General features: G+C 46.8%; 1 protein-coding gene across 1 annotated transcript; it reads left to right on the top strand.

The window, feature by feature from the left end:
- Nucleotides 1–5,129: 5,129 nt before the first annotated feature.
- On the top strand, nucleotides 5,130–9,029 carry LOC124676028 (sugar transport protein MST1-like). Its single transcript, XM_047212111.1, has 3 exons — nucleotides 5,130–5,419; nucleotides 7,303–8,255; nucleotides 8,360–9,029. The coding sequence occupies exons 1-3, from the start codon at nucleotides 5,284–5,286 to the stop codon at nucleotides 8,795–8,797; spliced, it is 1,527 nt and encodes a 508-aa protein (XP_047068067.1). The 5' UTR covers nucleotides 5,130–5,283; the 3' UTR covers nucleotides 8,798–9,029.
- Nucleotides 9,030–20,924: the final 11,895 nt, after the last annotated feature.

Consider the following 20,924-nt stretch of genomic DNA (forward strand, 5'->3'; position numbering starts at 1 on the left):
CACGACCTTGAAACCGTTCCGGATGCTTGTCATCAGGGTCTTTCAAACTTTGCTGGTCCTGCCGTGATTCCTTTGTATCATTTGACTTCCCATACACGCCCAAGAAGCTTAGGATGTTCACGCAAATATTCTTCGTAACGTGCATCACGTCGATTGCCGAGCGGACTTCTAGGACTTTCCAATATTCTAGCTCCCAGAATATAGATTTCTTCTTCCACATGGCTACGTGCCCGTCAGCTCCCTTCGGAACTGATTGTCCGCCAGGACCCTTTCCAAAGATGACTTTCAAACCCTTGACCATATCAAATACCTCAGCACCAGTGTGTTCCGCAGGCTTCGGCCGGTGATCTGCCTTGCCGTTGTAATGCTTGCCTTTCTTTCTTACTGGATGACCTTTCGGAAGAAATCGACGATGCCCAAGGTACACGTTCTTCTTACAATTTGGCAAATGTACACTTTCAGTCTCATGTAAGCAGTGCGTGCATGCATTGTATCCCTTATTTGACAGTCCCGAAAGGTTACTAAGAGCAGGCCAATCGTTGATGGTTACGAAAAGCAACGCTCGTAGGTCAAATTCCTCTTCTTTGTGCTCATCCCACACACGGACACCAGGTCTGCCCCACAGCTGTAAAAGCTCATCAACTAATGGCCTTAGGTACACATCGATGTCGTTGCCGGGTTGCTTCGGACCTTGGATGAGCACTCGGCATCATAATGAACTTCCGCTTCATGCACAACCAAGGAGGAAGGTTGTAGATGCATAGAGTCACGGGCCAGGTGCTATGGCTGGAGCTCGCTCGCCAAAAGGATTCATGCCATCCGTACTTAGACCAAATCTTATGTTCCTTGCGTCGCCTGCAAAATCTTTGAACTCTCTGTCGATCTTTCTCCATTGCGTTCCATCTGCGGGGTGTCTCAACTCCCCGTCCGACTTACGGTCCTCTTTGTGCCATCGCAACAACTTGGCATGCTCTTTGTTCCCGAACAGACGTTTCAACCGTGGTATTATAGGAGCATACCACATCACCTTGGCGGGAACCCTCTTCCCGGGTTTCGGCCCTCAACATCGTCACCGGGGTCATCGCCTCGATCTTATAACGCAATGCAGTGCATACCGGGCATTCATTCAAATTCTCGTATTCACCGCGGTAGAGGATGCAGTCGTTGATGCATGCATGTATCTTCGGAACCTCTAAACCTAGAGGGCGAGACAACCTTCTTTGCTTCGTACGTAGTGGCGGGCAACTCGTTATTCTTTGGAAACATATTCTTCAACATTTTCAGCAAGTTTTCAAATGCCGAGTCAGCTACACCTGCCTGTGCCTTCCATCTCAGCAAATCCAGGTGTGCAGCCCAGCTTTTTCGGACCATCGTCGCATCCGGGTACAGCGCCTTCCCGTGATCCTCTAACATGCGATCCAAATTCTCCCTCTCTTTTTCAGTTTCGCAGCGTCTCCGTACATCAGCAATGGTCCGACCAAGATCATCAACGGGATCATCACGTGCCTCTTCTTCACCTTCCCCTTCACCTTCAGCATCCTCCATGAAAGTATCACCGAAATGAGAAAGATAGCTTTCATCATTGAAATCATCCCCTTCTTCATCTTCTTCCATTATAACCCCTCTTTCTCCATGCTTGGTCCAACAATTATAGCTTGGCATGAAACCGTGCCGAAGCAGGTGCATGTGAACATCTCTTGAGGAAGAGTAACCCTTCTGATTCTTACACTTAACACATGGACAGATAACAAAACCCCCCGCTTGTTCGCATTAGCCACTACGAGGAAATCTTTCAAACCCGTACCGAACTCGCCGGAGAGTCGGTTACCGTACATCCATTGCCGATTCATCTCGCATTATTATAATATAAAATATATAATTAACCATCATGCATTTGTTAAACTAACTAGCTACAAACAATATAAATTAAACAATTAATGAACTACACACACATGCATATTTTATCAATGACACATATCAAAGGTTCAAGTTGCTAACCGCGATCGTGGAGGAAAAAATAAATGAGAAAGCTCAAGTGTGACTCCAACACTTCATATCATGTTTGTTTCATGCTCTTGGGGCATTTCATCAAACACCTTATGTGCATAAGAGGAACCAAAAGCAAACCTAACACTCACTTGTGAAGAGAATGGCTCCAAATGGCTAAGTGTTGGCTGCTGGATGGGTATATATAGGGGAGGGGCTTTAGTCCCGGTTGGCCCAGCCAACCGCGACTAAAGGCCTTCGGCACCTTTAGTCGCGGTTGGGCTGGCCAACCGCGACTAAAGCCCCCACGTGCACCAGCCTGGCCACCGTGCGCCACGGGCCCGAGCCTTTGGTCGCGGTTCGCCACACGAACCGCGACTAAAGACCCCATTAGTCGCGGTTCCTTTACCTTCGCGACTTATGGGGCTTCCCGGAAGCCTGTTTTTCCACCAGTGAAACCTGAGGAGAGGCGGCTGAAAGCATCTAAACTTTTAACAGGAAGAGCCTTTGTGAAATCATCTGCAAGTTGATCCTTCCTAGATATGAACCTAGATATCAAATAACTTACTCGCAACTCTTTCACGTATAAAGTGAAAGTCTATCTCAATGTGTTTTGTCTTGGCATGAAAAACATGGTTAGCAGAAGAATAGGTTGCACCAAAATTATCACACATAAGTATAACAGCTCATGAAGTAAAGCTTCAACCCATATCAATTCAGCAGTAGCATTGGCCACAACTTTGTATTCAGCTAGTGCTTGATTTCTCAAAAAAAAAAAAAAAAAAAAAAAGCTAGTGCTTGATCTTAACACAGTAGCCTGTTTTCTGTCACTCCATGAAATCAAATTTGGATCAAACATATATGTACTAGCCAACTGAATCAAAAGTCCGAACTGATGAAAAGAGACTAGGCAGTGTATTTATATTTAACACTCCCCCTCACGTCTAGCCTATTTTAGTTCTTAGCGTGCATTCGGTGCAAGGCGCAGAAATCTTTTTTCTTTTGTTTTTTAGTACTGCGCGAGCAAGATCTTAAATTTGAGACCTATTGGCTTTGATATCATGAAAGATATATGCACTAGCCAACTGAATAAAAAAGTCCGAACTAATGAAAAGAGACTAGGCAGTGTATTCCTCCACTGCTTGGTTTCTTACACAACGAGTCTGCTCAGTGTAGTTGCATCCCACTGTTTCTGAACATTGCCAAAAACCCAAGCATCCCTATGTTTCGAGAGGCGCCAGCGGATGAGGATTACTATCGAATCAAAACCTTTTCTCTTGGTCTTTTCGTGATACCTTCTTTCAGAAGCCCACCAATAAGATTGCTGATCAGTGCAGGATGGCTTTCGAGCATCAATTTTCAGTCGAGAGAACACCTTAAACCAGACCGGTCTAGAGTACACACACTGCAACTGAACGTGTTCAGTGTTGTCCTCCTCTTGAACTTGAAGCATGAAGTGTGACCCTGAAGCCCCCCCGCTAATTACAGATTGAGCGAGTGAAGTGCTAATCTGGTGCCGACCAACAGTGACTCGATACGGTGCGCAACTCAAAGTTGAAATCTACAAAAGCCCCAACTAACGAGTGACTGAAAGTCTGAAACACACTTTGCATAACCCCAAGCCGCTCGCGTCGTAATCTCGCCCTCGCGTTCTCGCCTAACCCAAAAGATAAGCACCCTGATGTGATCAGCAGGTTGTACGTTGAGCTTGCGGTCAGAACGCGACAGCCATCAGCTATGTTGTGCTGCTAATGGAGCATCACGATCAAGCATCAACATAAGCTAATTTTATACGCAAGTTATGCTGACTATAAAATGACAAGTCTGGACCGGAAATAGCTAGTGGAACTTAGGTCTAGGCGCGCCTGTTTTTTTTTAAAATAAAATATGAAAAATGCTATTTTGAAGTTTCGGAAATTTGAAATATTTTTTTTTGCATGTACATATTTTCTTGATACTTACTAGAATAAATTTTCAAAGAAAATATGTTATATTTGACCTACATGAAAAATGACAAAATGTCCAAATAACACTATAATGATTGGATTTCTACTTTTCAAAGAAATATGAATTTCAGTTTGCTCCTTTTTTTTGTAGCCCACATACGGTTGTATGTTGCTTCGAAATTTTGCACAGGTAAGTATCTAGGCAATATATACATGCCTGAATTATTTTATTTTTTCTGAAACTCATTTTGGAACATAATGTTTTGTGAAACTTTGAAATAGCATTTTTTTTTATTAAAAAAAGGTGCGCATATGCCCACGTCCACCAAATCCGGGTCGAATGCTTGTCTTCTTAATTACCACTCTCTCCATTTTCGTAAGTAGAATGTGTAAAGATAAGCTTTTGTACCAAAAAAAACTTCATTAGTACTTTCAACTATTGGTACTCAATTTCATGTCATGTAAACCACATATCAACAACAAATTATTGTTCACGGCCTTCTGTAAACGAAAAATAATGCCCGATGTACAGTAGCAACGTTTAGGCAAAGTGTTAAGTACTCCCTCCGGTTCAAAATAATTGCCTAAAATTAGATGTATCTAGACATCTTTTAGTGTGTAGATACATCCATTTTTTATCAATTATTTTAAACTGGAGGGAGTGCCTATTATAGGCAATATATAGTGCACCCTCTTATCTAAATTATTTGCTGCAGGTATATTTATCGCACGTTACAACCTGCAACAGATAATTTGGATAAGGTTATTATAAAAAAGATAATTTGGATAAGGGAAAATACTTTCTTGGTGCTAAACTTTGTAATGAAAATTAATTGGTTTCCTTAGGGTGGGTTTTCTTTGTTGTTTCGTATACAGCCCGTTCAACGTTCACCTCACCGTCAACTAATTATAGGATGCACTTTTTGTACAGTAGTATTCCTGTAGTGTGATTGTCTATCAATCGAGGTTTTGTTGTTTAGCCTCGGCCTGCAAAATATAATTTAATGCTAGCCATTCACCATCAACTAATTATAAGATGCCTTTTGCGGGGGGCAGAAGAACAAAACGCGGTAGTATATACAGTAGTAACTCAATTTGTTTATCACGTGAAAAATGAGGTCATCAACGTCTCTAAGGGGTCAAGACAATATATAAAGGCTCTCCCAGCAGGCGTCGACATTAACATTTTGGAGAGACACGCCAGAGAAGAGCCAAAGTGCATCAGCATCATCAGCACTGCTCGCGCTACCTACTAGCTTGCTCTCGTACTTCGGCTACAACCTCGTGCTCCGTCCTCCCAGTGATATATACAAGCCTCCGGTTCAGGCTCCGTGCCTTTGACCGGAATCGGATGCCCAGTGGCGCTTTCCTGCTAAGCGGCCGCGACATGCCGGACTATGGCGGCGCCCTGACCGTCCCCGTGGTGGTGACCTGCCTCATGGCGGCCTCCGGCGGCCTCATCTTCGGCTACGACATTGGCATCTCAGGTGCGTCACCGTTCCCCTCGCCGCCGGTATACATGGTTTTCTTGCCTCTGGTGTACGTCGTTCTTGCCTCGTTTCTTTCTTTGGAGTTTGGGGAGGGGAAGTAGTGCCGCTCATATCTCGATCCTCTTTGCGCCATGATGAAGTCCGTGGCGGCTGGAGATGCGTTGTTTACATCTTGCTAAAATACTGAATATTTCTTCTGCTTAGCTTGTTCCGCGTCCGATCCGATCCCCAAATATATCCAAATCGGACTGCAATTTTTAATCTGCCCGGCATCTTCCTCGATCACACAACTGCCACTGAACAGTTTTAAAATCATAGTACGTGCGACTAGATCCAATTGAAAGCGCTGGAGCCCCTGCACTTCAGATCGTACTACTGTCTACTGCAGAAACTACTCTCGGTAACAGTGCCCAATACATGGCCGGGAGAAGAGAATCGCAGCAAGATATTTGTATCTTCAGGAGCTTGTGCCCTAGGTAGACGTGAATTGAGCCAAATGGTCTGTTCGCCTGTCCATCTTATGAGTATGACAAGACCACTAGCAGGGGCATCGAGTTGATAGGGGGCCCGCCAGGCAGAAGCTCTTGCCGGTGGGTCCGGCCACCATTTCTTCCCCCATGGTTTTCAGTCATGGAGGTCGACAGGGACCTGCAGAGAGGACGCACACAGCTCGACCGAGTTGGATGGCCCTATCACTGCTCACGAGACGGGGCCGGCAACCGTACGGCAGCTCCATGGCCGATGATCTCGTGGTGCGCAGAGTAGACACGCCAGCTCCATCGGGTACAGTTCGTTAGCTTTCACTCTCATCGGCGACTTCACAAGTCCAGACGAGCAGAGGGAGCCCCAATTTCAGCTCGGCGTTTCTAACTTTGGTCTATCAGCGGCGCGCACCACGCGCATCACCGGTTTTGGACGTAATCTCCGACGGGAACGGGATAAGGTGTCGTGTAGGACAGCGAGGCGTGTTTTGAGCTAAAACCCTCCCGATATTTCTGGGAGGCATCCGGCTTTTCTCGCTGGACTCACCCGCCAAAGCTGTGATGATTGTTACGCATCTCCCTTGCGAGATTGTGATACGTTTCTCAGTTTCTCCGAGCGAAAAGCAGATAGTGTAGCTGCTTTGCCAGCCGAATTAGTGGCTAGGCCTAGCCCAGGTTTATTCGACACTATTTCTGTGACACTATAGGGTAGCCGATACAATCACAAGATAATTGCTAAGGAATATATCTTTTACCGGAATGACTGGTGAAGATTAATAACTTCAGATAGTAAGTAACCAATTGGTTTTGCTAAAAGGAACACGTACAAAGAACCAGCTTTCGTGGGTCTTGCAACTTTACCTTCTTTTGGGAAAAAAATGAAAAGTTCCATCGTCAAACCGCCGTTCCGAAATCGTGGGGCTGAGATTTGTCGCGCAATGAGATTAAAATCGCGCTTGGGTGCGATATGAGACCCAAGAATAATATACTATTGCAGGAACAATTGGTAAAGAATATTTGCACGTTTTTGAAATGAGTTTTAAAAGCGTTTTGAAATGCAAAAGAATTTCTTAAAAAAAATCACGCGTACATCTGGACGATCTATGTTTTTGTTCCGGTGGCAGGAGTGCAGGACCATATGCATCAAGATCAAAAGTGAATTTGCGATTAAGAACCAGTTATCTGGCTAAGCAGCTGCTTCAAGGAGCAATGAATAATCAACACTATTATCGACAGCTATTTTTACCAACGGGAAATAGTACTGTGACAGATGACACTCATAGCGCTTTGCAGTTAAATGATGAATTTTCCTTCACCTGAATGAAATCTTGTTCATAGCACAATGCCTTCACCTGAATCAACACTAATTATTGTAAAACATGGCAATGAAATGACCAGGGGGAGTGTCGGAGATGGAGTCTTTCCTGAAGAAGTTCTTCCCGGACTTGCTCAAGGCGAAGCCGCGCGCGGGCAAGGACGTGTACTGCATGTACAACAACCAGGCGCTCACGGCCTTCACCTCGTCGCTCTACGCGTTCGGCATGGTGGGCACGCTGGTGGCGAGCCGCGTCACCCGGCGAGTCGGGCGCCAGGCCATCATGCTCATCGGCGGCAGCATGTTCCTCGTCGGCGCGCTCGTCAACGCCGGCGCCGCCAACCTCGCCATGCTCATCGTGGGGCGGATGCTGCTCGGCCTGGGCCTCGGGTTCTCCGGACAGGCCACGCCGGTCTACCTCGCCGAGATGTCGCCGCCGCGGTGGCGTGGCAGGTTCATCTCCGCGTTCCCTCTGTTCATCAGCATCGGTTACCTCGTCGCCACCGTGATCAACACCGGCACTTCGAAGATCCCTGTCTGGGGCTGGCGCCTGTCCCTGGGCCTCGCGGCGGTGCCGGCCGCGGTGATGGTGGTTGGCGCCGCGCTCATCACGGACAGCCCGAGCAGCCTCGTCCTGCGCGGGAAGAACGACCATGCCCGCGCCGCGCTCCAGCGCGTGCGCGGCAAGGGCGTGGACATCGACGCGGAGTTCAGCGACATAGTCGCTGCCGTGGAGCACGACACGCGCAACGAGGAGGGCGCGTTCCGGAGGATCCTGCGGCGGGAGTACAGGCCGTACCTGGTGATGGCCGTGGCCTTCCCCGTGTTCCTGAACCTGACAGGAGTGACCGTCACGGCCTTCTTCTCGCCGATACTTTTTCGGACGATGGGGTTCGGGAGCGACGCCGCGCTAATGGGCGCCGTCATCCTCGGCCTGATGAACATCGGCGGCGTCGTCGCTTCGGGCTTCGCCATGGACCGCTACGGCCGGAAGCTGCTCTTCATGATTGGCGGCGCAGTCATGTTCACTTGCCAGGCATGGACACAACAAACACCATTCAGTTCATCGCGTACATTTCGGTCCCAACGGGCGCATCGGACACACCATTGACGGGCGCCTGGCTTTGCATTTGCTTGCAGGTGGCGATGGCGAGCATCGTGGGGTCGCAGCTCGGGAACGGGAGCAAGATGGCCAAGGGGTACGCGGTGGCGGTGCTGGTCCTCACCTGCTTCTTCTCCGCCAGCTTCAGTTGGTCCTGGGGCGCGCTCTTCTGGACCGTCCCCGGCGAGATATACCCCGTCGAGGTGCGCTCCGCGGGGCAGGGCACGGCGGTGGCGCTCAACCTCTGCCTCAACTTCGTGCAGGCGCAGTGCTTCCTCGCCATGCTCTGCTGCTTCAAGTACGGCATCTTCATCTTCTACGCCTGCTGGCTCGTCGTCATGACGGCCTTCGCCATGGCGCTCGTGCCCGAGACCAAGGGCGTGCCGCTCGACTCCATGGGCCACGTCTTTGCGCGACACTGGTACTGGGGCAGGTTCCTCAAGGATCACAAGTTTGGCAATGAGCAGTCCACCTGAGACCCAGCACAGCACCTGCGGTGTTGACCTCCTAAATATCAATTGTGTGCTCCTTTGGAATTATACCAAGGCATAGTATAAAAAATGATTAGCTAGTTGTTGAGAACTAAGTTAGTTCTCAGTCCGGTCTATAACCATCCGATCTTTAAGCGTCAAAATTCGTGTAGTGCTATAAGTCTCCATCAGCGAAAAAGCAAACCGGTGTGTACATGAAATCCAGGAGGGCGTGTTTTACAATACCTTCTACTTATCAGTCATATGAGAGGGTGTGCATTACAGTACCTTCTACTAGGTACAAGAGAAACAACTGAAAGCACTTGAACGATGTTTATTACAGGCAACACAATATACATAAGAAACTGAAGTAGTCTATGTATGTAGATTTGGGCATGTAGAACGCGAGATAGACATTTTATACTCTTCCACGTTAGACATTTTTAGCATCAATAAAGAATACACTAAAGATTGAGTAACAAAGCCAGAATTTGAGCAATGCATTGAAGTTTATATAGACCTGATAAACAGAGGAGTCGAAACGCGCCAAATCAATTTCCATTACCATTACACTGAGAACCAGTACATGTACAAGGGATGGCCTGATCATTTGGGCCTAAAGTCTATATAGACCTGAAAGCTATACATGATATTATCCTATAAACTTAACACCCCCTTCATTTCCTTAAAAAAAAAAACTTAACACCCCCTTCAAAGTCAAGGTGGATCTGAAACATTGAGTTTGACAACATAAAGACTATATTGTTCTCTACTCTAGGACTTGCTGAACAAATCTACCACTTGAATCTCTGATGGAACATATTGAAGATGGATAGTTGATAGTTGACAATGTGAACGAGTAAAAGAGGCATCCACACCAATATGATTGGTTAGCTCATGGTTGACAGGGTCATTGACAATCTGAATGGCAGTTGTACTATCGCAAAGAACATTTGTGGGTTGCATCACATGAGACTCCAAGATCACCTAGTAGCCACTGAAGCTATACAATTTCTTACGTGATAGTGGCAATGGCACGGAGTTTAACTTCAACACTAGAGCGAGACACGGTTGTTAGTGTCTTGGACGTCCATGCAATGAGAGAAGTGTCAATATAAAGATAGTAGCCAGTGACTAGACCACGATTAACAGGATCACTTGCTTACCTAGAGTCAGTCTAAGCATGAAGCTCAAGATGGTTAGAGCGAGCATGGTATAATTGGCGACATGACGTCCCCCTCAAATACCGAAGAACACGAAGCAAGTGGCTAGAGTGAGCTAGTGTAGAAGCACTAACAAACTGAATGAGAATGTGAATAACATGAACAATATACGGTTGGATCACGGTGAGGTACACAAAGTTTCCTACAAGATGACGATAGCGAGAGGGGTCCTTAATACTTTTGATCCGGATTACGGATTGTAGTTGTTTGCTTTCTTGCATATTGAAACTCCTTTTTAAACCCCTCTCACCCAAACTTATTGACATTACATTGTTTAAATACTTAGTTAACCTTGAGATTACAAATCCACTTCTACTCTGTAGCTTTCCGTGTCGTTTGTGCATACTTTTTTTTTAGCATAGAATTGTATGGTTCGCATATGTATCATAATATTGTTGGATATTACCTGATTAAGATACCATCAACATACCAATCGATTGTCCACGGCAGTATCGTAAAATCATAAGATACTATGATACGTATTGACATAGGCATCCCAAATGGGCCTGCCGAATATAGTACCCGGGGTTTATTGAAGGCCCACTACCCGAAGGATAAGAAGATTCGGAAGCCCAAGATGTGTTAAAGGAAAAGATAGAGTTGTAATAGGAAGCGTTATTTGTAATCCGGCGGGATGAGTTAGAAACCGTCCCGGACTCCGTAACTTGTACAAAACGAAACCCTCGGCTCCACCTCTTATATAAAGGGGAGTCGAGGGACGAAGAGATCATCGAATCATTGTCTGCAAACCCTAGTTTTCATATTCGTCGAGTACTTTTTCGGCTGAAACCTTCGAGATCTACTTGCCCTCTACTTCTAACTAAACCCTAGCCTACAATCCATAGGCATTGATAAGTTAATTCCTTGTCAATTGGCGCCGTCTGTGGGAATTAGAGGCGTAAGGAGCTGATCTCGATGGCACGTTCAAGATCTTCGACATCGTCAACCGGAAGCAACACTATGGATCGAGGTAAACAGATCACTGCTGGTCTTGTTGATTTTGTTCCTCACCCACCCTCCCGTTTGGATGCATATGCATATCTGGCGGAGCCCTTGGAGATGACGTTCGGAAGGTTCCACTTTCGCGTCGAGAAGGAAGGGTCGTATCGTGTCGAAATTCCGATGTCGTCGGGATCGTCGGCGGTCGATTCTGATTTTTCAAGCTATGCATCGTCAACTGAGTCAGAAGAAGAAACTTCGGCAACACGTTACGTTAGCATCAGAGCAAGAGAGAAACTCGCCAAGATCTTCAGCAACGCATCGTTTGAGTCATCTGCGGACTCATATATAAGCGATGGCTCAAGCGATGTCGACAGTTACGACTTCATCGACAAATCTCTCACAGTGGGCAAGGTCTTCATCAATCTCAACAATGATGTCACCAAACCCAACATAGATCCGAGTACAAAACATCATCGGATTTATGCTATAGAAAATCAAGAGGAAACATCCGAGGCTTTCGACGAGTTGGGAAATCCTTTTGTCGATCCCTCAGATTTAAGGAGAGGTATGGGCACTAAATATGTCGGGCCCACACCACGCGTCAGAGTTCAACTTCCACGAGCAGCCTCGGGATAGAGCGGCAAAAGCCATAGATGGTTCAGAACCAATGACGACGACGGCTACGGCTCAAGAACTGCAAGCTTATCAATATATGCTCGCACGAACTGCCCGAGAAATAGAAAAACGGACGGCTGAGTTGAACGGAGAGAAAGGAGGCAGCCTTCGCATCCGAGCAGAGAAGGGCAGATTTAAGTGGACAATCTAGAGTTTCGGGTGATAGCCACAGGGAGGCTCGGAACGGAGGAAGATCAAGGTTACAACACATACCCGAAGCGAAAGAGAGCACTTGATTCAAAACCTCGACATGTCTTTTATGACGATAGATACAAGAGGAAATATTATCCCTAAGACACCGGAAGCTGGGTATATGGCGACACAAGCTTACATCCTTGCATCCGGACCACCCCAGGAGATCCAAGGGAAACATTATACAATATGGCGTTAGCAGGGGTTGGAGCTATGGGGACAGCGTTCGTAGCAACGCCTCCCGAAGAAGCGGCAAGGCAAAATAGTCCACGACCTGCGGCAGCAACGGCGGCAGTTCCTGAAGGACCAAGTGGAGCAAGAGACACAGGAGTACAAGCAAGGGTTGATAGAGCAAGACAAAACAGAAGGGATCATCGGCAGTCCCCGGAGCTTAATGACGAGGATATGTGCGGTCTACCGTGCTTCACGAGAAGAGTTCGAAAAACTCGAGTCCCCTCAGGATTCAAGTTACCCGATCACTTCAAAAAGTTCGACGGCCTGCAAGATCCGGAGGATCTGGTTAATTGATTACCTCGAGACGGTGAAGCTAACTGGAGGAACTAGAGCAACAGCGATGCAAAGTATTCAGGTGCACTTAAGTGGAGCCGCACGATCTTGGATCAAAAAACTCCCGCCAGGATCCATCGACAGCTGGGAAAGTTTCGAGGACATATTCGTCAAAAACTTCAGGTCCACATGCAAGAAGCCTGCATCGTTGGAAGAGCTGAGGGCGTGTCGACAAAAGCCAGATGAGTCAATGAGAAAGTACATCCAAAGGTGGAACATCATAAAAAACTCGGCAGAAAATATATCTGACGAGAGAGCAATAGATGCGTTTGTCGCAGGAATCGAGCGCGGAGATTTTGTCGAGGATTTGGGAAGGACCAATCCAAAAACGAGTATCCGCGTTGATGGAGATAGCAAATAGATGGGCGGACGGAGAAGACGCTGTCCACAATAAACGACACAGGTCGCCGGAAGAGGACCGTGGTCGAAATTATCGAAGCGAGGCGACGATTTCCTCGGCGGTATCCGAATTATGACGCCCCGGGGCAAATTTCGGCGGGATTTCGGGCAAATACAGGAGGAAGCAACAGAGACGATTATCAGGGAAGCAATGAGCAGCGAAGCGATAATAGGGACGACTCCCGCAACAGGCAAAATAGTGGGCCAAGGTTTCCACGACCTTTTGTGTCTCCCGAAGAAATGCTGAACGGACCGTGCCAGATGCACTTCTTCCTCGACAGCAATGGGAAAAGACAGTCAGGGCATCTACAGAAAGATTGTCGAAATTTTCAAGCAATGTTCAGATGTGCAGAAAACGCTCACGCACGAGCAGCACAAAGAAACCCTCGGGAGCCTAGGAGCGAAGTTCATCTACCGCCACCTCCCGCGATTACAGAGGACAATCGACACCAGCTCAGAATAGCGGCAGCACCTGCACCACCACCCTATGTTGATCCTAACTCCAACGGAGCAGTGTCGATGATTCAGAAGGGAAGGCCGTCCAATAGAGCTCAAAAAGTAATCTCGCGACAGGTGTTCATGGCAGAGAAAATGCCTCCACCAACAGTTGAGTACCTCAATTGGTCAGGGCAAGACATCGGTTTCACCATAGCAGACCACCCGCAACAGGTTCCTCGACCAGGGCAGTCAGCACTCATACTGCCAGCGGTTATCGCAGGATTTGACGTTTCTCGAGTATTCATAGATGGTGGCAGCAGCTTAAACCTTATGTATGCAGATACATTAAGGAAGATGAACATATCCTTAGCAAACCTGAAGCCAACGGACACAAGGTTCCACGGCATCACACCGGAGAAACCAAGTTACCCATTGGGGAAGATCAACCTCGACGTTCAGTTTGGAACCCGAGAAAATTATAGAATCGAGAAACCGGAGTTCGAAGTCGTGGATTTTCCATCGCAGTACCACGCTTTGTTGGGACGACCAGCATACGCTAGATTTATGGCAGTACCACACTATACATACCTGTTATGCAGATTGCCTGGACCCAAGGGACCAATCACGGTCAAAGGGAGTTTCGCCTTAGCTGATAAGTGCGACAAGGATTTCCATCGGTTATCAGAAACCTTCGGGATGCAGGCTGAATACTTGGCGTCGTTGGAAGGCCAAACAAAGAATCAACTTTCAACACAGAGAAAAATTCTAAGGAGGTGCAGATTCACCCGACAGATCCAAAAAAGACGACATCCATTGCAAACAACATGGATATCGCATAGGAAAGCGCGCTCGTCGAGTTCCTCCGTGAGAACTGGAAAATCTTCGCATGGTGTCCAGCTGACATGCCGGGAGTACCCGGGGAACTTGCCGAGCACCACCTAAATTTGGATCCAACGAGCAAAACCAATCGGACAACCTTTGCGGCGTTTTCGGAACCAAACCGCAAATCCATGCTATCGGAAATAAATCGACTAGAGGAAGCTGGTTTTATCGGAGAGATATCTACGAAGCCACATGGGTAGCTAACCCGATGATGGTGCCGAAGAAAAACACGACAGATCCTTCGCATGTGCGTCGACTTTACGTGTCTCAACAAACATTGCCCTAAGGATCACTTCCCCCTCCCAAGGATCGATCAAATCATCGACTCCACGGCAGGCTGTGAACGTCTTTCCTTTTTGGATGCATACTCTGGTTATAACCAGATCAGATTAAAAGAAGATGATGAAGCCAAAACAGCGTTTATTACACCTTACGGCGTGTTTTGCTACAAGACAATGCCCTTTGGTCTAAAAAATGCGGGAGCAACATATCAGAGGATGATGCAGAAGTGTTTAGCAACACAGATCGGGAAAAATGTGCAAGTATATATCGATGATGTCGTCATAACATCAAAAAAGGGGACAACGCTGATCGAGGATCTCAAAGAAACTTTTGACAATCTCGACAAATTCTGCCTCAAGCTGAACCCGACGAAGTGTTCTTTTGGCGTCCCAGCAGGAGAACTTCTGGGATTTTTAGTTTCAGCAAGAGGGATTGAAGCAAATCCCGACAAAATACAAGCCATAGTAACAATGAGGAAGCCAACGAAGTTGAAAGAAATACAGCAGCTAACTGGGCGAGTCGCAGCTTTGAGCAGATTCGTCGCCAGGTTAGGAGAAAAAGCGTTACCATTTTATGCGCTGATCAAACAAGGAGATAAATTCCGGTGGAACGAAGAAGCCGATAGAGCTTTCGAGGATCCGAAGCGTAAAATATCGACACCACCAATCCTGGTGGCTCCAAAGGAAAAGGAACCTCTCCTGCTGTATATTGCAGCCACACCCCAAGTGGTTAGCACGGTGTTAGTTGTCGAAAGAGAAGAAGAAGGGAAAATCCATGGAGTACGACGACCGGTATACTTCGTGAGCGAAGTCTTGTCTCCCTCAAAACAAAGGTACCCTCGGTACCAAAAGCTAGCATATGGAGTGTTCACGACAAGCACGAAAATTGCGCCACTATTTTTCGGCACACCCGATCATAGTGGTCAATGAAGCTCCTTTGTCAAATATACTTGAACAACCCGAAGCTACGGGTCGTGTCTCCCTTTGGGGAATAGAACTTTCCCCTCGGGACATCACGTATGAAAAAAGAAAAGCAATAAAGTCGCAAATACTACCGGACTTCATCGCAGAGTGGATGGAGTAGCAAAATACAGGAACCCCAGATTTATCGAGAACCTGGACTATGAACTTTGATGGGTCCAAGAGACTAGAAGGGGCTGGCGCGGGAGTAGTACTCATATCACCCGAAGGCGACAAGTTGAAGTACATCCTTCGGATGACGTTCCCTAACGCGTCTAACAATGAAGCGAATATGAGGCTCTCATACACGGGATGAAGATGGCGAAAGCTCACGGAGCAACTCGATTAAAAATCTTTGGCGATTCACGAGTTGGTAGCTCAGCAAGTTATGAACCAATGTGACGCAGTCAATGATAGCATGATGGCATACAAGGAGGTGTACAATGAGCTCGAGAAGTTGTTCGATGGATGCGAAGTAAATCATATTAGTAGATTGAGCAACGACGAAGCCGACGTTACGGCAAACATCGGGTCGCAGGTGCCTTGCGGTCCCACCAGGTGTATTTTGGGAAGAGATAACGGAGAGATCCACCGAGTCGACAAAATCAAAAAAGAAGGAGAAGAAACCCTCGGGGGCTACCAAGGAGAAGCAAGAGGAAGAAGAAGAAGAGCAAGACCTGGTCATGGTAATACAAATACCATGGATGCAGCCATACATATCATATATACTCGGGAAAGAAATACCCGATGATCCGGTCGAGGCAAGGCGAGTAATTCGACGATCCAAAGCTTTCACGGTGGTTAAGGGAGAATTATATAAGAGAAGTATTTCAGGCGTCTTGCAAAGGTGCGTCACACCCGAAGAAGGAAGAATAATTCGAAGGATGTACACGAAGGAATATGTGGCCACCACGCAAGTAGTCGAGCTATCGCAGCCAAGGTTTTTCGGGCAGGATTCTACTCGGTTAACAGCAATTGAGGATGCTAAGGACATAGTACGAACTTGCGACGCGTGTCAAAGGTTTGCCGCAAAACCTCACTCTCCGACGAGCGAGCTAGCACCAATACCTTTGTCGTGGCCCTTTGCACAATGGGGACTCGATATGGTGGGCAAGTTACATAAATCATGGCCAGGAGGAAAGGAGTACATGCTAGTAGGCTGTCGACAAATTTACAAAGTGGATAGAAGCGAAGCCGATAAATTCACCGGACGGAGCATCCGCGGTAAAATTCATACAAGGCCTCGTCTTCGATTTGGAGTGCCCTACAGCGATAGTCACGGACAACGGCAGCAATTTCACATCCAATGAATTCAAAGACTATTGCAAAGAGGTGGGTATCAAGCTGAACTTCGCGTCGGTTGCACATCCTCAAACCAATGGGCAAGTCGAGAAAGCCAATGGCATCATCTCGCAATGGCATCAAGAAACGTCCGTTGGGACCTTTAGAAAAAGCTCGACATACCCGGCCCGAAGAACTACCAAGTGTGCTTGTGGAGCATCCGAACAACACCAAATACGGCGACACAAGAAACCCCGTTTTTTCGGTCCATGGCGCGGAGGCAGTACTTCCAATAGAAATAGAGCACGACTCTCCTAGAGTCACAGCATATGATGAAGAAGCTTCAAAGATAGCATTGGAAGACGATGTAGACGCACTTGATGAAGCTCGAGACGAGGTATTATCAAGGGTTACAAAATATCAACAGGACTTGAAAAATTACCACAGTCGACGTTTGCGGCCAAGGTCTTTTCAAGTGGGGGACTTAGTTCTTCGGCTCACGCAAAAAAGTCATGAAAAACTCGAGTCACCATGGCTTGGTCCCTACATCGTCACGGAAGTAATCGGAGGAGGAGCATACAGGATAAAAGACAAGAAGACGGGGGTGGAGGAGCCAAACCCCGGAACGTGGCGCAACTTAGGCGGTTCTACGCCTAGAGTCGAAATATAGTCCTTGTAAAACTTCAATGTACTGAAACGCCCACGAGTTTTCAGACGCACTCTTTTCCTTTTTCGGGGCACCGAGTGGGGCCGGGAAAGGTTTTTAATGAGGCGGGCTCGTGGTGCTGCAATATAATAAAGATAGTGGAGATACACTTCTTATTCTTCGACACGCTCGGGGGCTCAAACGCCCAAGTCTCAAAATACATACAATATAGATTCATTGAATATTTCGCCTTGGTACATTAATACCTCGCCAAATATAACAAAATCGGAAGACAGCAATAATAAATATAGTATACACATCAAAACAACGTAAGTGCCTTGGTTTAAAAACCTCGCCATGTAAATATAGAACTTCGACATCAAAGATACTCAAGGGACAAACAAAGATGTTCTATTCCAGCAGAAAAAACAGATTTCAAGGAAGGAAAAATAGTGCAATCTTCGCCTAGTCAGGCTCGGGGGCTTCAACAACATAGAAGACCTCAGCAACATACAATAAGTTACTTCGGAAATACAAAAAAGAGAGAGGAGACACAAGGTTTTCTAACAATGATACAAGTCAATTAAATCCCAAGATAGTATCTACCGACAAACCCCTGGTTGTTTTGTGTTCGACATACGAACCCTTGGTAAAGAACTCGGAATCCATCCGAAGAAGTTCATCAATCATCGACTCAGCCACAGGAGCTACCATGGCATCGATTGAGTCAATATCATTTTTCCGACGCGTTTTCTTGGCCGGGCAACCAGACAACAATCTTCGTCGAGTCCAACTTTGGATAACAAATGTTTATCATAATCATGGCAAATCTAGCTCCAGCGGTGAGTTGAGCCCGCACGAAGTTATGGATGCGAGGAGCATCTCTCGAATACCTCCAATAATTCGGGAAGAGTTTTGGAACCTCGTTTCTCGGAAACAGATTCCTATAGACAAGGGTCAATGTCGACGTACAAAAGCTGAGAAAATCGCGCACCTGGCAAGCACGATCTTGGAACCTAACAATTTGTTGGGTTCGTTCGAGAGTGGCCCGGAACAAACACCCATGGTTAAGGGAGAGATTAACAAGAAGATTTGTCCTCTCATTCACTCTACGATCTTCGGCAGCAGAATCAAGAGCTGAGCTCGTTAAAAGCGACAGGGCAAGAAATTGGAAGAAAGGCACAGTAGGATAAAGAAGAGGCATCAAAAGAAGGCAAAAACGCACCTAGCATATCTGAGCTAGCCTCTAGCATCAGCTCAAGCATACTATTCTCTCGGGTTGTGGCTCCCTTTGCTTCCAGTACAGCAGCATCCCTAGCAGCCACGAGCTTCTTCGGCTTGCTGAAGAGCAAGTCTTTCTCCTTCAGAGGCTTTTCGAGATTGTTCCATCATGGCCAAAGTTTGTTTCTTCATAGACTGAAGTTGTTGTCGAAGTTCTTGTAAATCTTCCGACAAATGTCCGCTTGATGAATTCTTGAGGAGACCAGGGTCGACTAATATTTTCTTCGAGAAGGAAGATGCAGGTGAAGCAACGGCGAGCAAGGAGGAGTCGAGTAGTTATCAAATATTAACAGGAAAAGAAAGGCCCAGGATCAATGAAAAGCACGAAGGGAAATTTCATTACTTGCTAGAATATTTACATGGGTATTACAAAAGAAAGTTCTCCAGGAAGACTAAGTGAGTAATTGTCGCCAAGGCTAAAATGGCGACAAGAGCAAAAGAAACAGAAAAGGAAACAAGGAGGCATGCCACTAGACCTCCGGCCTCGAAGAGCTAGGAGTCGAAGTTGGCTTGATCCCGAGATACGCCAAGATTTTCTTCGTATTGGGCTTGGCCGCCTTCATCAGTGACTTCCACCTCGACTGTTCTATCTGATCGGTGTCGCCAACCTTCATCCAGTCGAGAGTCTGCTGGCTGTCAGCAACCAGAGCAACAGTATTTTCAACAGCCACCTTCATATTTTCATGGCGCATCTTCAGCCCAAGATCCTCCGATGTATTGAACATCTTGGCGAGATCAAGGAAAGTCGAGGGTTCCTCTTTCTTCGGGAAGAAATAAGGGAACAACGCCGACAAACTCGCATTGGCATTGACCACGCCTTCACGAATCTCGCGTCCATGGAGCTCCAAAAGAGAAAGTGCGTCAAGGAGAGGGTCATTGACGGGATTCTCCAGATCAAAATCTTGGTCTGTTTGGGCTGCCACACGAGACAAAACATTAGTTGAAAACAAAGATACAAAGAATACAATAGAATAGAAGAATTGAGGATATTACTCAGCGTACGTCGACTTTGCGTCTTCAAGCGTTTGATGATCCCTTGCTCACGCGCAGCCTGTGCAGATTTCCGCTCGTGCAAGGCGGATTCAGCATCTTTGAGCCTTTGCTGCAATTCTTCGACACTAGCGGCCTTTGCTTTGGCATCATCAGCTTCAGCTCTAGCTTCGCTAGCGGCAAGCTCAGCTTTCTTGCGAGCCGTCTCACTTTGCTCGAGTTTTTGAGCAAGTGCCTCGGCACGTTTGTTAGCCTCTCGCAAGTTTTTACTGTTGAGATGTGGAAAAGAAAGAGAAGAAAGATGAAAAATAGCGACGAGCGGCAAGAGTAAAAAACCAAGGGAAAACAAGCAAGTATAAAAGTCGTTACCTTCGGCCCTGTCGGGCATACTCGCGGTACCCAATAAATTGGGACCCGATGCGGATAAGATCCTTGATCATAGGCTGTCAAAGAAGAAGAAAAAGAAGGGGAAAAACTTCGGCATTACAAAAAGTAAGGGTCCACAAAAGCAAAATAGAGGAAATATAGATCTCGATAAACTTACATCATCCAAGAGCTGCGACGAAGAGCTGCTCAATTGAGGAGAAGGCTCAACGATCATTTCAACCCTTGCCCTTTTTGGCGAAGGGACAAGGGGGCTCGATGGTGGAGTAGTGGTGACGACGTTTTGTTGGGGAGGCGATGTTTCATCTCCTTCAACTAGTGTGTCTGAAACAAGCACAGTACGTGACGTGCTGGTCCGAGGAGCTACGTCAGTAACTGGTATTTCTTCTTCCTCATCACTAGTGAACAAAAATCGACAGTATAAAAAGCAAGACAAGATAAATCTTTCGAGTACATAAAAAGGGGAGGAGAGATAAAAGTCGACTTACGAGCTGATGAGGGATTCAACATAAGGATCGTAAGCTGCCTTCGGATGAGAAGGAACAACTTCTTCGACCTTAGAAATGCCGGAATCCTCGGCATCGAGTCCTTTTCCTTTTGTTTTTGGGAGAAACGAGCAGGAGGAAGGGATTCAGTTGATTCACTGGCCTCAGACTCAACTTCTTTCTCATGGGAAGCCGCAGATTTGTGAGAACCCGCGACTTCACTTTCAGGAACGAGAAGAGCCTTGAGCATCTTCGGCAACTATACCCATTTCTTCGACTTCTCCATCCTCAGGAAGAGGAGGAAGGGAAGCCATAGTAGGGTGATTCTATAAAAAAATAGCGACAAAGGAAAAATAGCGAGATATTAATACAATGAGATGCGGGGAAAATTCAGAACAAGATAAAAATTCGAGAAGACAAAATACCTCGGGGAGAGGATTGGTGGAGTTGTAGGGTGCCACGCGACGGGAGGAAGGAATAGGATCCTTCTTACTCAGAGAGGTAATT

The sequence above is a fragment of the Lolium rigidum genome, chromosome 7, assembly GCF_022539505.1.
Source record: "Lolium rigidum isolate FL_2022 chromosome 7, APGP_CSIRO_Lrig_0.1, whole genome shotgun sequence".
NCBI lineage: Eukaryota > Viridiplantae > Streptophyta > Magnoliopsida > Poales > Poaceae > Lolium > Lolium rigidum.

Bases quoted from the DNA above. Each gene is read 5' to 3' on its own strand.
- LOC124676028 (XM_047212111.1), top strand. From the start codon at position 5,284: ATGCCCAGTGGCGCTTTCCTGCTAAGCGGCCGCGACATGCCGGACTAT. The intron at 5,420-7,302 runs GTGCGTCACCGT...TGAAATGACCAG, and splicing joins CTACGACATTGGCATCTCAG to GGGGAGTGTCGGAGATGGAG. The intron at 8,256-8,359 runs GCATGGACACAA...ATTTGCTTGCAG, and splicing joins CAGTCATGTTCACTTGCCAG to GTGGCGATGGCGAGCATCGT.